At 47.2% G+C, this 15,144-nt stretch overlaps 2 protein-coding genes across 2 annotated transcripts in view; both read left to right on the top strand.

Moving 5' to 3' along the window:
• The window catches only part of P4HB (prolyl 4-hydroxylase subunit beta), a 143,592-nt gene extending 142,417 nt beyond the window's left edge, over positions 1-1,175 (top strand). Inside the window, exon 11 of the mRNA XM_068116690.2 lies at positions 358-1,175. Coding sequence (XP_067972791.1) covers positions 358-441 — 84 coding nt within the window. The 3' untranslated portion in view covers positions 442-1,175. The remainder of the gene's footprint in view (positions 1-357) is intronic.
• A 4,326-nt stretch (positions 1,176-5,501) lies between these two features.
• Positions 5,502-8,532, top strand: LOC137427285 (uncharacterized). The gene is made up of 3 exons (XM_068116676.2): positions 5,502-7,294; positions 7,551-7,701; positions 7,845-8,532. Exons 1-3 carry the CDS (start codon positions 6,904-6,906, stop codon positions 8,014-8,016), a joined length of 714 nt encoding a protein of 237 aa, XP_067972777.1. The 5' UTR covers positions 5,502-6,903; the 3' UTR covers positions 8,017-8,532.
• The last annotated feature ends 6,612 nt before the right edge of the window (positions 8,533-15,144 follow it).

Here is a 15,144-nt window from a genome sequence, read left to right as displayed (position 1 = left end):
GGTATGGAGAAAAGAGGTTGGCAGGGGGTGTGTGAAATGAAATATATGCCCGGCGAACGTGGCTTTTGCTTGACCCGTATTTGGTTACATGTTTTTCAACTGAGGTCACGTGGTAGTGAGGATTTATGTTTGGATTTGGCCTCCCACCCCCTCCCCCCACCCCCTCCTCCCACAACCTTTTCAGTTAATGCACAAGAGTAAGTCTATATATGTGGGTGTGGTGTGAAGGAAAGGTGTGCACGGCTGATTTTCTGGGGCTTTTGTAGGCCTCCAATCATTGCCCAAAAACTTTAAATTGTTGTTTCCACTGGTAAAGCTTTGGGCAGTGCTTTGAATCTGTCACCCATTCTCCTGCAGGAGTTGGAGGACGTGGATGATACGGAAGATGGCACTGATAGTGAATCGGACAAAGAGGAGGATCACCAAAGGGATGAGCTTTAAGTCCCTGACCACCTTCTACAAATCCTACCTCCCCTCCTTCTTTTTTTTTATTTTTTATTCTTCTTCTTCTTCCCCCTTCCTGTGCTACCTACGGCAACCCTGTTCTGTTTTCTTTTCCAATCCTGGTCTCTCTATTTTCTTCATTCCTGCCTCCCACACACAGCTGTACCACATGTACATTGTCTCGTATTGACAAAGTGTAGATGAGATCATGAGGCCTCCAGGTTTAATGTCGCTGTCACTCGGTCTTTGCCAACTTTGAAATGTGGCCCCTGTCATGCTCTGGTGAGGAATTTCTATCTTTAATGGTGATCATGTTTTTATTTTATTTTTATTCCTATTGGATTGTCGACTGTGAAGCTTCATCGCCGAGGGGGCCACTCGTCGAGGAAACAAGATCAGGGTCATTGTGGTTTTAGCTGCAACATATTAGTTTCTGTCTTCATTTTGCCAAATAATTTGTTTCGCTTTTCTCTTTTCTTCCTGTTTGTCCACCACCTCCTGTTTTCTTCTTTCTCATTTAGTCTCCTCTTTCTGATCTTTGGTTGTCTTCAAAATCCCCCATCGTCCCCCCCCCCCCCCCCACCCCCTCCCCATATACATTTTGGGATAAAATGCGAGAAGCGTCATTGTTGCCTGTTTATTTTTTTTCTGACCCAAACAAAGGAACAAAAAAAAGGAAAGAGAAAAGGATGTACAAGTCTTTTGATTAAAAAAAAATAATCAACTTTTAACCTGTCCTGGTATTTCATTGCAGTTTTATGGGATTGCTTAGGGTTGTTAATTACATTTGATTTAATATAATTGTGCTCTGCATTTGGCTATTGCAAGGTGGCCTGGTCTTGGCTTCATAACTCCTTATGTCCCCACGTTATCCCCACGTTATGCAAGTTATCCCCACGCCTTTTGAAAAAAAAACCAGGGATATTGTAATCGGCTCCTGTCCATCATGCATTCTCCTCCTAAACGGTTAATGCAGAAATTCATCAAACTTGGTAGTTGTGATCACCACGTGGCAAGAAGGTACGAGAGCAGTATCATTTTGGCTCGCCACCTGGGACCGGGGTCTCATGGTCAAATACCAAAAAATGCAATTACGGCACATTTGAAAACATTTTTTAGTGAAACCTTCTTTTTTTTTGTATACAAGATCAAGGCTCGTGAAAGAGCTAACATTAATCACACAAAAAGTCAAACCGACACATAAAACACAAAATAAGGGGAGTGGTAGACAAGATGGGGAGAGAGGGGGAAGGACACAAACACAACATTTGACAGCAGGGATATCGAGAGAAATGTGGGAGGGAAAGGACTTGGGGGGAGGTGGGAGAGGTATAAACCATATGGACACTGCAAGGACTTCCAGGAAAGAAGTTGGAATTTCAAAAAAGTGTATCTGGGGTGAATTAGTGGGGGTAGAAACGATCAAGGTTTTGGATGGGGGAAGATAAGAGATGGTGGTGAACAGCTGTTTTAAAGACCTGGAGGGAGGAGTGGGATTGAAGGGAGTGGGGGAGTTTGTTTCAGAGGTGGGAGAAAAGGGGAATGAAAGAGTGAAGGTGAGCAGAGAGCCTAGATTTTGGCAGTTTAACCATAAGAGGGTTGCTGGCAGATCTTGTGTGACCTGTAGGAATATTTCGGGGACATAGCACAGAGAGAGCTGGGGGAGCAAGGCCGGAGAGGAGTCTGTAGAAGACAGAAAGACCACCAACCTGCCTGCGGTGAGTAAGTGAGTTAAAGGCCCTTGGATTTAGCTTCATCGCAGGAGATTCCAATGATTCTGAAAGCTTTGGTTTCAACAGCGTGAAACCGAGCTCGGTGTGAGGCAGGAGCACCGGCCCAGAGGGGGGAACAGTATTCCATTGAGCTGCAGATGAAAGCCTTGTATGTGGTGAGTAGCTCAGGTGTGCCAAGGAAGGACTTCTGTTACGTGCTCCTCCACGGCCCCTGGTCACGGTGTACCTCCGAGCCCCGAGAAGAGTCACGGCAGACAAATGTGTTATTCTGTATGTCAAAGATCAATGGTGAAGCCACACCAATTGTTACTCACAAACAAATATTGTATTAAGATCACACAAGAATAACAGTACAACAATAATAGTAATCAAAAGTACAATCAATATATATCCTATGATGGTACCATCAGTTTCGTAATATATAACTCACTGTGCTCCAAGTGAGTGAAACCAGAACATTCCCAATGTCTCTTTCCTGGCCTCAAACCCAAGTCGATTCCAGTTTCAAGCCGAAGTCGATCCCGGCTTCAAGCCAAAGTCGATCCGCTCCAGCGATCGCCAGAACGATGTCCAATCGAGACCAGAATCCCATTCGGATGGCAAGTACAGTCCCGCTGCCAAAGCTGCACAAAGGCGCCCTCAAGGCAACTGGGAAATCCAAAGGCGCCCTCCAGGCGACTGGGAAATCACACCCTCGGGTATGGACGTTTCACTGCTCGCAGTCAGTGACACGCAGACTTTCCACTCAAAAGCCACGTTACACACACACACCCCAGATCGACGTCTGAATGCGGTGAAAATGTTCGAAGCGAGATGAAACCTTGAGCGAAGCGCAAGTCCTGCACGAGTCAAAATGGCCGACGGCCCGGTCTTGTGGCGTAACGGCACGACGATGATGACGATGATTCTCTTCAGAATCCACCGCAAAACCTGACACAGGTTGATCTGCCACAGCGATAACAACTCTGTCACAGGAATCCCTTTCCCGGGAAACCAAAAGTTCATTCGTGACTCTCGTTCGTCAACGTTTGCTCCAGACCAAGAAGCAGCTATGCTTCTTGTCCGACCTCGCTCGCTCCGCCTTCTTCTTCCTCTCTTCCTCTTCGTCGTCGTCCGGTTCCCGATCTGGTTTCCAGTTTCTTTTAACACTAACTTTTCTACCTTTTGAAAACAGGTCATGCACAATAAACCTTTTGAAAACAATAATAGTACATGGAACCAGAAATGTTTCAAGTGGATGAAAACCACAACAACGGAAGTGACCAATCCGTAACACTTCGCATGACGGAGGATGCCCAGTCGGGGACTGGCTTTGGAGGCCAGCTTGGAAATGTGGTTCTCCCAAGAAAGATCATGGCAGATAGTGAGACCCAAAAGCTTGAGCGACAGAACTTCTTGGAGAGGATTGTTGAGAAAGTATATGGGAGTGTTTTCCAGTCGGTCTTTTCAGAGAGACATAGTAAGAGTGTGAGATTTGTCAGTATTGAAAGACATGTTCCACTTGTTTGACCAGTCTGTGATTTTGTCCAGGTCTGCAGAGTGAGGAGGCTGCAGACTGCCGATCTGAGGGATGAGGAATGGAGCGGCAGAGAGTGGAGTCATCAGCAAAGAGATGGAGAGGATTTCCCAGAGAGTCAGAGAGATCATTGATGAAGACCAGAAATAGCACATGGCCCAGAACACTACCTTGGGGAACTCCAGCCAGAACAGGAAGGGGAGATGAGAAAAATCCATTCAGGGCCACACGTTGACTACGACCAGAGAAGAAGTCCGCAAGCCATGCGTGGAGATATCCATGGACACCATAGGAGGAGAGTTTGGTGAGCAGAGCTGGGTGCCAGACCGTATCGAAGGCACGTGATATGTCAAGGGCGACAGCTCTGATTTCCTGTTTGGCATTGAGGACCTCCATCCATTGTTGAGACAGCAGAAGCAACATGTACGAGCCTCAGGTCTATCATACCGGAGGAGGGAGTAACCCGGGAGAGATATTAAGGAATCAGAGACATCTTGAAGGAGGAAAGTTTCTGTTAAGCAGGTCACGTCTGGATTGTCAGAAGCAACCTGATTGGAGAGATCAATCAGGTTTGAGTGAAGGCCCCAGATGTTTGAGGTCCATACCGTTAATGAGGAGAGAGGAGGAGCATCGGGTGCAGGACAGGGGTAGGGTTAGATGAAGGATGAGAGGGGAGGTAGGGAGAGCAGTTGATAGTGTGTCAGAGATTACAGTAGAGTTACAAGAAAGAGAAGAATGAGGAGGACGAAAGGTTTGATGGTGATGTGATGAGGCACAGTGAGGGGTTGTTTGAGGTGGGGGGGGCAGAGGAAAGTAGAAGGTTGGGGGAGGTGGAGATATGAGATAGAAGGGAGATGAAGTAGGGGGGAGGCAGCTTTGAGGGGTAGGGGGGGGAATTGGAGAGGGATGGTAGAGGGGGAGATTTGAAGGGCAGGGGTTGGGGGGGAGTTTTGAAGGTGAGGGGTTGGGGGGGAGTTTTGAAGGGGAGGGGCAAGGGGGGAGATTTGGGGGGGGAGTTTAGAAAGTGGATGATTAATGAAAGACGAACATTTATAACAAATTAGGTTTGTGATTTTCAAGTTTGCGATCCGTTTAAGAACGATCGAGGAGGGGTGGAATGAATGTGAATTTAGAGCATGTAGTGAGGAAGAATTGTAAGAGATTGAATATTTTTTGGAAGTGGAATGAATTGAAGAGGAAATTGAAAAAAGCCTTTTAAATAGGAAGAAAAACAGCATGTTGTAATATACCACTGAATAAAACACTGCAGGGGAAAGTTTAAACATATTTAAGCAGAACCGTGAAGAACAGTCTTATATTCACAAAAATACCAACGAGGAGAGGGCCTAGAGGGGCAACCACGAGTCACGTGAACAGGGCAAAAGGTGGAAGGCAAGGAGATAATCAGTTGCAAGGAGATAATCAGTTGATAATAATAAGTTGTTTGAAATGATTACATTTTAAGCAATTAATTCTCTTTTACTTTGAAATTGTACTCACCTGTGGTGAGTTGCAGGTGCCTGTAATATAAAAATCACTCATTCAACCAGTTTGAATAGAGAAAAGGAGTCATTCTGCTGTTTTGTGTCAATGAGCATGGAGAAAAGAAAGAACACCAGAGAATTGTCTAAGGAGATCAGACACCTCAAAGCTACAACTCCATCTCCAGAGACCTTGATGTTCCTATGTCTACCGTATGCAATGTTATCAGGGAGTTTAAGGCCCATGGCACTGTAGCCAGCTTCCCTGGACATGGCCACAAGAGAAGACTTGATCGAAGATTGCAGCGAAGGATTGTTCAAATGGCGGAGAAAGCACCTCGATCAACAGCCAAACAGATTCAACATGACCTTCAGACACAAGGTATGACAGTTTCAACTCGCACCATCCATCGCCAACTCAGTGAAAGGGGGTTATATGGTAGGAGACCCAGGAGGACCCCACTGCTGAGAGAGACCTAGGAAAGCCCGACTGGAGTCTGTCAAAACACACCTGAACAAGCCAAATTCCTTCTGGGAGAATGTCCTGTGGACAGATGAGACCTTTTTTGGTGAAGCACATCATCTCTATGTTTACAGAAAACAAAATGAAGCCTTCAAAGAAAAGAACACCTTCCCCACTCTCAAACATGGAGGAGGTTCCGTGATGTTTTGGGGTTGCTGTGTTGCCACTGGCACTGGGTGCCTTGAATGTGTGCATGGCATCATGAAATCAGGAGATTACCAAGGCATTTTGGAGAGCAATGTTCAACCCAGTATCAGAAAACTGGGTCTCTGTCGAAGGTCATGGGACTTGCAGAAGGAAAATGACCCCAAACACACTTCAAAAAGCACCCAAGAATAGTTCAAGACAAAACGCTGGACTGTTCTGAAGGGGCCAGCAATGAGTCCAGATCTAAATCCCATTGAACACCTGTGGAGAGATCTGAAAACAGCATTTGGGAGAAGGCACCCTTCAAACCTGGGAGAACTGGAGCAGTTTACACAAGAAGAGTGGGTCAAACAGCCAGTAGAGAGGTGTAGGAAGCTCATTCATGGCTATTGGAAGCGCTCGACTGCAGTTATTCTGTCTAAAGGCCGTGATACCAAATATTAAGTCGAGGGTGTCAATAATTTTGTCAATGCTATTTCTTTTTATTTTCTGATTTAAAAGGATATATTAAGTTCTGAATCAAAGACAAAGGTTCTGTAATGTTAACAGTGAAGTAAAGAATTGTGGAGACCAATTGCTTTTGTCAATTTCAACTTATTTTTCGACAAAATTGTGAGTTATTTGAAGAAAGTGCAAGGGTGCCAATGTTTTGACCACGACTGTGTATACGCATTTATTTATATTTATATGTTACCAAGTTCGTAATTTTATGAAAAGAGATTGTACTTTTGTATTTTACTATGAAAAATGAACTATCCTCAATTAAATATTAAAGATTAATGTGTATGGGGGACACCAAACATTGCCTTGTTACCATACTCGTACTGAGTTACTCCAACCTTCATCCAGGCCACGTTTTTGGAAACAGACGATGTGAACCCACCTCTCCACCCACCCTCTTGCTCCACCACCATCCCAAAGCTCCTGTTGTTCGAGCTCCCTTTCCCACTGGCATCCGACCCCCTGGCTATTCGAGCTCTCTTTTCTTTTGGTATCCGACCCGAGCTATCTATCACATTGACAGAGAGCGATATAAGGACAGGACGGGGTGTGTGGTACATGGCAACTAGAGCCAGCCCTCTCACTCCTCCACCTCTCAGCTTTCGACCTCTCTCCTCGCGCCAAAATCCTATAAAGAGCGCTCGTCTTGTTGATGGGAAGTCTTCGTTTGAGCGCGTCCATCGCCCCTGCGGTTATCACCAACTTTCTCCTCTTCACTCCGAATCGGAAACGGCTCACATGATGCGAACTTACGCTCACCTGCGTCCTCGGCAACTCTCGTTTATGTTGAAGGACGATGGACCTGCCAGACACTTCAAGAAGCCCCAGCGTAATGTGAACTTTACCCCGGATGTACTCTTCAAGGACCACATTCGAGAGAACAACCTGGAGCAGGTCGGCCGTTTCATTCGTGCCTCCAAGGTCAAGCTGGACGCACTAAACCCATCCGGTACGTGTGAGGGAGAGCGGACTGTTGAGTAATCCGTTACAGGATTGAAAGTTGGTTTGAAGTTTCATATTAGAAATGACTATCTTTTTGCGAAGACCCCACGAAAAGTTCTACAAACGAGTTAAATTCATGGAGGAGGACACCGTTGTAGTGTGGGTACTTTATAGGTTTACAAATCGTATTATTATTACCATAGCAATGGCATTGTGCTATTTATAAGATGAGTGTTCAACGACGCTTGGGTGGACTTGTCCAGGTCTCGCTGCGATGCACGAGGCCGCGATTGCAGGACACGTGGATTGCGTGCAGCTCCTGCTCTACTATGATGCAGAGTTGGACCCCCGCAGTGATCGAGGGTGGACCCCACTACATTTTGCCTGTGCCAACAGCAATGCCGAGGTCGTGCGGTGAGGATCTCAGCCCAGAGCATTATTGGTTGTGCATGCTTTAACCTTCCCAGAATGCTCCCAATCCCAACCCTACCCAACACCCCTGGTCGGCAGATTTAACTGACCTTCACCATGACCGTCGTTCGTTCAACACCATACAGGTATCTCCTGGAGCAGGGGGCCTCCCCAGATGCTTCGACGAACAGTGGGGAATTGCCGGATGATCTTGTGGAGGAGGACGGAGATCCACAGATTCGGGAAGATGTTGTAAAGGCGCGTTGGACTCGGCCATTGAGACGGATACGTCATCAACAGGCTGTAGAAATCCTTTAATAGGGGAAAAACGCAATTGTGTTACCGCCCTTTTCCACGGGGCGTGAGACCAGAAAGTAACGACCATATCCCATCCCATGCACCAGCTATAGCTGTGACAACATGAAACTCGGCTCGGTCAACAATCGTGTTATAAATCCAAGTGAACTTGTTCCAAAATACCTTTCCCAAATATGCTCCTCTTTTTTTGGCTTCTGGTAGGTGCAACCAAGAACCTCAGATCTCACTGGCTTGAAATAGCCAGGACTAGTCACGAGAGGGAGCACCCTGGATGGGGTATTCTTTCTTCTTGTTTGCTGCCTCTATTAATAACGTATGTACTGTACTTGGTTGCTTGAGCAGAGAGTTGGGGCCATGCTGGGAAGGCCATGAGCATCTTTCCACACGCTTCTTGCAGAAAATATTTAACGTTTTGTATAAACTTTAAAACACTGATTCCTGTGAAATACTTGCCATGGAACGGTGTCATGCTATATTTATTTTATACATGTTTGTCATTAAAAGTGCTTTTGATTACCTCTGTGTCTTTCTAAATGTTTGATTTGTGGAAGAGTGAGAGAGTAAGATGTTGAGAGAATGACAAAGAGGTGGAGGGGAAGGGAGCGAGCGGACTAAGGGAAGGTGAAGAGACAGAGGGATTGGGGAAGAGAGATCGAAGGGTTGGGGAAGGGAGAGAGAGGGATAGGGGAAGGGGGAGAGGGGGGTTGGGGAAGAGAGATAGAGGGGTTGGGGAAGAGAGATAGAGGGGTTGGGGAAAAGAGACAGAGGGGTTGGGGAAGAGAGAGAGAGGTTGGGGAAGAGAGAGAGAGGTTGGGGAAGAGAGAGAGGGGTTGGGGAAGGGAGAGAGAGGGGTTGGGGAAGGGAGAGTGAGAGGGGTTGGGGAAGAGAGAGAGAGGGGTTGGGGAAGGGAGGGAGAGGGGAAGGGAGAGAGGGGGGTTGGGGAAGAGAGATAGAGGGGTTGGGGAAGAAAGATAGAGGGGTTGGGGAAAAGAGACAGAGGGGTTGGGGAAGGGAGAGAGAGGGATAGGGGAAGGGAGAGAGAGAGGGGTTGGGGAAGGGAGAGAGAGGGATAGGGGAAGGGAGGGATAGGGGAAGGGAGAGAGCGGGATAGGGGAAGGGAGAGAGAGGGATAGGGGAAGGGAGAGAGAGAGGGATAGGGGAAGGGAGAGAGAGAGGGATAGGGGAAGGGAGAGAGCGGGATAGGGGAAGGGAGAGAGAGGGATAGGGGAAGGGAGAGAGCGGGATAGGGGAAGGGAGCGAGCGGACTAAGGGAAGGTGAAGAGACAGGTTGGGGAAGGAAGAGAGAGAGGGGTTGGGGAAGAGAGAGAGAGGGGTTGGGGAAGGGAGCGAGTGGGCTAAGGGAAGGTGAAGAGACAGAGGGGAAGGGAAGGTGAAGAGACAGGGGGGAAGGGAGAGAGAGGGGTTGGGGAAGAGAGTGAGGGAGAGAGATAGGGGTTGGGGAAGGGAGCGAGTGGACTAAGGGAAGGTGAAGAGACAGAGGGGAAGGGAAGGTGAAGAGACAGAGGGGAAGGGAGACAGGGGGGAAGGGAGAGAGAGGGGTTGGGGAAGAGAGAGAGGGATTGGGGAAGGGAGTGAGGGAGAGAGATAGGGGAAGGGAGAGAGAGGGGTTGGGGAAGGGAGCGAGTGGACGAAGGGAAGGTGAAGAGATAGAGGGGAAGGGAGAGAGAGGGGTTGGGTCAAGAGAGGGCTTGGGGAAGAGAGAGAGAGGGCTTGGGGAAGGGAGCGAGTGGACTGAGGGAAGGTGAAGAGACAGAGGGGAAGGGAGAGAGAGGGCTTGGGGAAAGAGAGAGAGGGGTTGGGGAAGGGAGAGAGAGAGAGGGGTTGGGGAAGGGAGAGAGAGGGGAAGTGAGAGAGAGAGAGAGGGGGGAAGGGAGTGAGGGAGGTCAAGTGAGAGAGAGAGGGGTTGAGGAAGGGAGAGCAAGGGGTATGGGGAAGGGAGAGACAGAAGAGGGTGAGGTAAACAGAGTACAAAGTTTATCTTATATCTATACAATACTATAAAAGTGAATTTGTTTACATATTTGTTTGTTTGTATATGCTTCAAAAACTAAGAAACTATTGAAGCAAATTCAACCAAATCTTGGGGTGCCCCAAGTGTGTTTTCTGTCAAGGTAGCATATCTGGGGGAGGAGTTGAGGTTGGGGGGGAAGACCCCAATTCTCTCTACGTAAATGTGCATCATATAGCGCCACCAGGTGGTAGCCACTATTACAAATAATATTTTTCCTGTATAAAGAAAGTTTCAACAGCTTAATAATATGCATTACGGTCATGTTGAAATCTGGGTGAGAATAATTATAAATTTTCAAAATGTTTCATTTCACTCATTTTAAGCAGAGGTTCAAACCCAAGCATTCAACAATGAGCTTTGCAGCAAAGCCAAAGTGATTTTCTTTCTACTGTATAAGCAGCAATGATGGTTGAAGATGGGTGGCAGGATGGCCTCAAGGTACGCACACTCACCTTTAAACTGTCTAGTCTGGGTACGAATCTTGACCGAGCTATAAACTGTCATCCTGGTGTTTCACAGGCAGCGTGTGTGCCATCATTAGTCTGGGCGTCCCTCCCGTCTGCTGGCATTAGTGGGGTAGACGTTAAATATCCCACTAGGTGAGCTAGTAGGTGAGCTATCGCCGGCAACATGAACAAATTCCAAACATGATCCTTTGATGGACTAGCCATGGGGAATAAAGTTTGAGTTTTTGCTTTTTTAATACATCGTCTGGGCTTATGGAAGAGCTAGGACACAGAACAGACCTGGACACAACATAGCAAAGGGGACAGCAGGAGAAAGGGGAAACGGCAACAGCAGGACGGAGGGAGAAAGTAGACATAGACGGACAACCAGGTGATGCAGGTAACGATGAGGGGTAGGGAAGAACGCAAGGTGTCGACAACATGGATACATAAGCAATTTTTTTAGAGGGTGGGGGGTGATTTAACTGAGGTAGAAAAGATCATGATTTTGGATGGGAGATGACGAGTTGGTGATGAACAGCTGTCTTGAAGACCCAGACGAAAGAGTTGGTTCAAAGAAAGTGTGGAAGACGGTTCCACAGGTGGGAAAAGAGGAATTTTTTTTTTTTTTTTTTTTGTATACTGAATCGAGGCTCGTGAAAGAGCTGACATTTACTTCACAAACAAATCAACCAAACAAACAAAATATATAAAAAGAGGGAGCGGAAGACAAGAGAAGGGGAAGCACACAAACACTTGAGGGCACACAACATTTAAGAGCAGGGAGATGTGTGGGAGGGAGAGGGCTTGGGAGGAGGAGGCGTGGGAAGGGGTGGGAGAAGTATAAAACACAAGGACTTCCAGGACAGAAGTTGGTATTTCAAAAAAGTGGAATTGGGGTGAAATTAGCGGGGGTAGAAAAGATCAAGGTTTTGGATGGGGGAAGATAAGAGATGGTGGTGAACAGCTGTTTTAAAGACCTGGAGGGTGGAGTGGGATTGAAGAGAGTGAGGGAGTTTGTTCCAGAGGCGGGAGAAAAGAGGAATGAAGGAGTGAAGTGAGCAGAGAGTGCTTAATGAGTGGAGGTGAGCAAATAGTGATGGATTTAGGAAGTTTCACAAGGAGGGGGTTGCTGGTGGACCACATGCGACCTGCAGGTACTTGGTGAGGGACAGCGCATGGAGAGGGCAGAGGGTGCAAGACCAAAAATGAGGAGGAAGAAGACAAACAGACCACTGACATGTCTGCGATCGTGAAGTGATAGGTCCATAGACACAGCTTCATCACATTCCAATGAACTTGAAAGCCTTCATTTCCACGGTGTCAAGATGTGCAAGATCCGAGGCAGGAGAGCTAGCCCAGGGGGAGAGCAGTACTCCATCAAGCTGTGGATGAAAGCCTTATAGATGCATGGGAGCTCAGGTGTGCCAAGGAAGGACTTTACATGACGGAGGATGCCCAGTCAGCTTCTGGCTTTAGAGGGGCGAAATGTGGCTTGCCCAAAAGATAGTCAGGTTCACTATGTTAACAAATATAATTTCGTTCAAAATTTTGGGATTAGCAAACCTGTACATTTTTGGAATCACCAGAGCATGGAGAATCCGAAAATCAATGTTGGCATTTGCACAGACACCTGCATGGCCGCCATTTTGGATTTTCAAAATGGCCGCCATAAAATACATATTTTGCGCTATCTCGGCTTCAAGTCAACCTAGAGACTTAATTAAATATGCCAATCCTATGTTTTCTGGGTCAATGAATCCAATAAAGGCCTCAAAATAGTGCTCAGGATTATAGAAAAGCAACAAACAAAGGTAATTGAAAACCATTGTCTTTATATTTGTGATATAAATGTATTACATAATACATGATATTGCAAGTCCTTTGAAGTTATAGGTTGTTATAGGAAGTTATAGGTAGTATCAGATTGAACTACAAGTCCTATACACAGGATCTACGAGGTCTACACCGTTCAGGAATATGCTTTTACAGATCTTCATCACTGTCCTGAGTGTCATTTTCGCAAAGGTGTCTACGCAAATGCCAACATTAATTTTTGGATTTCTCATGCTCTGAATATTCCAAAAATGTATAGTTTTGCTAATCTCCAAAAAATTTGAACGAAAAAACACAGTGAACCTGAGGTATTATCATAGCTGAAAGTGAGATCAAAGAGTATGAGTGACTGAACCTCTTCGAGACGGTTGTTGAGAAAGTTGATGGGAGGGTTTATTGTACGGTCCTTAGAGAGAGAGAGAGAGGTTCACTTGAGTACCAGTTCACTGGTAATTCCCTGTTTGTCGTTAAAGGCGGCAAAAAGGGTTGGCGGCAGGAAGGGCATCCGGCCGTAAAACATTGCTTCAAAAAGGGGACCGAAAAACAACAACAACCACGGTTCCCGAAAAAGGCCAACCCCCACTTTGCGGGGAAAAATGGCCTCTAAAGGTGGTTATTTTTTTTTACAGAGAGAGGAGATAGAGAGAGAGAGGAGAGAGAGGGGAGAGAGGAGAGAGAGAGTACAGAGAGGAGAGCAGAGTGAGAGAGAGAGAGGAGAGAGAGTGGATGTGTGATTTATCTTGAGTGAAAGACATGCTCCAGGTGTTTGTCCAGCTTGTGATTTTGTCAAGTTCTGAGTAGAGGGAAGAGACTTCTGTCAGAAGGATGAGGGATGTCACAGCAGAGAGTGGGATCATCAGCAAAGACATAAAGAGGATTTTCCAGAGAGTCAGTGTGATCATTGATGAAAATTAGGAATAAAATGGGTCGAGAACACTGCCTAGGGGTACTCCAAAGGAGAAGAAAGGGTTCCATTGAGAGCCACACGTCGGCTACGAGAGTGGAAGAAGTCATCAATCCAAGACTGGAGTTGGCCTTAGATTCCATAGACAGACAATTTGGAGAGCAATGCGGGATGCCAGACTGTATCGAAAGCTTGTGAAATGTCCAGAGAGATGGTCCTGATATCATGTCTGATGTTGAGGGCCTCCATCCATTGTTGGGAGAGTAGAAGGAGCATATCCAAGGTAGAGCGACCAGGCCTGAATCCGAATTGATGATCTGAGCTGAGGTTGTTAGAAAAAAGGAATTATTTTATGTTAACTGAGATTATGGATTCCATGATCTTGCTGATGATTGGAAGTAAGCTAATTGGTCTGTAGTTGAGAGGATCCGTTTTTGCACCTTTTTATGCAACGCAGTGATGTTGGCTGATTTCCAAGCAGAGGGAAGGTGACATGGTAAATGACGGTGAAAAGGCAGAGAGAGAGCGGAAGTGGATGTTTTTGGACACGTGATCTGATGCCGTCTGGTCCAGTTGCAGAGTCAACGTTGACGGTTGCCAGAAACTTTCCCACCTTCTCAGGCGCAAACGACACAGAATCCAGGAGCAGTTGGATATGACTGGGAAGGTTGGGTACAGAGAGAGATGGGTTGGGGACACAAGATTTTGAGGCAAAAATCAAATTGATGCATTCGGCCTTCTCACATGTGGAGTCTGCTGTGATTCCATTAGGTTTTAGTACCGGGATAAAATCTCAAGGCAGTCAGTGACCTTTGCGATCAAGCTCGAAATACAAACAAAACACCACACAGAAATACATAGGCCTACAAGGGACTATGACTTATTTCGCACAGAAATGACGACAGTCGGTTTCCATCCCAGTCGCCTCACTGTCCTCCCACAATTTTCTTTCTTTCGGCATTTGTGAGGAATCTGTGCATCTTGAATCTCGTTTCCAAACCGATTGTGCAACCAAAGGCACAGCATCCCGTCATTTTGTGAGAATGAAACTGGCTGGCCGCGATTCATGGTAAATGAAAATAACATGGCGTACACGGCCCACATGACCAGAATTTTGCGGACACGCTATGTTGGGACTATATATATGTCGGGACTCCACCCCATCTTCCCCTCCTCTCTCCTCTCTCTCCTACTATCACCCCTTCCCCTCTCCTCTACCCCCCTCCCAATACCTCCTGCTCATCCACCTCACTCTCCCACTCCTCCTCTCTCCCTCCTCCTCTCTCCGTCCTCCTCTCTCCGTCCTCTCTCCCTCCTCTTCCCCCTCCTCTCCCTCCTTTCCCCACTCTCCCCTTCTATAACCCCTTCTCCTCTCCTTTACCCTCCTCCCAATACCTCCTGCTCATCCACCTCACTCTCCCACTCCTCCTCTCTCCCTCCTCCTCCTCCTCTCCCTCCTTTCCCCACTCTCCCCTATCACCCCTTCCCCTCTCCTTTACCCTCCTCCCAATACCTCCTGCTCATCCACCTCACTCTCCCACTCCTCCTCTCTCCCACCTCCTCCCCCTCTCCCTCCTTGCCCCACTCTCCCCTACTATCACCCCTTCTCCTCTCCTCTACCCCCTCCCAATACCTCCTGCTCATCCACCTCACTCTCCCACTCCTCCTCTCTCCCTCCTCCTCTCTCCCGCCTCCTCCCTACCTCCCTCCGCCTCCCTACCTCCCTCTCCCCCTTTCCCTTCCTCTCCCCCTTTCCCTTCCTCTCCCCCTTTCCCTCCACTCTTCTCCCCTCTCCCGACGGCAGTGAAAAACATGCAAAGGGGTCCTATTAGTATTTCAAGTTTTCAGCTTTCAAAGTAGTTATGACGTCACTGTCCTCCTCCTCTCCTCCTGCCTCCTTCCCTCCTCCT

This window comes from Myxine glutinosa, chromosome 1 (genome assembly GCF_964187855.1).
Source record: "Myxine glutinosa chromosome 1, kmMyxGlut1.1, whole genome shotgun sequence".
NCBI classification, from domain to species: domain Eukaryota; kingdom Metazoa; phylum Chordata; class Myxini; order Myxiniformes; family Myxinidae; genus Myxine; species Myxine glutinosa.
Note: the sequence above shows the minus strand (reverse complement) of the source record. Positions and strands in the feature narration are given on the sequence as shown.

Coding starts and splice junctions, on each gene's coding strand:
- LOC137427285 (XM_068116676.2), top strand. CDS start 6,904: ATGGCAACTAGAGCCAGCCCTCTCACTCCTCCACCTCTCAGCTTTCGA. Junction 7,295..7,550: donor GGACGCACTAAACCCATCCG/GTACGTGTGAGG, acceptor GGACTTGTCCAG/GTCTCGCTGCGATGCACGAG. Junction 7,702..7,844: donor AGCAATGCCGAGGTCGTGCG/GTGAGGATCTCA, acceptor AACACCATACAG/GTATCTCCTGGAGCAGGGGG.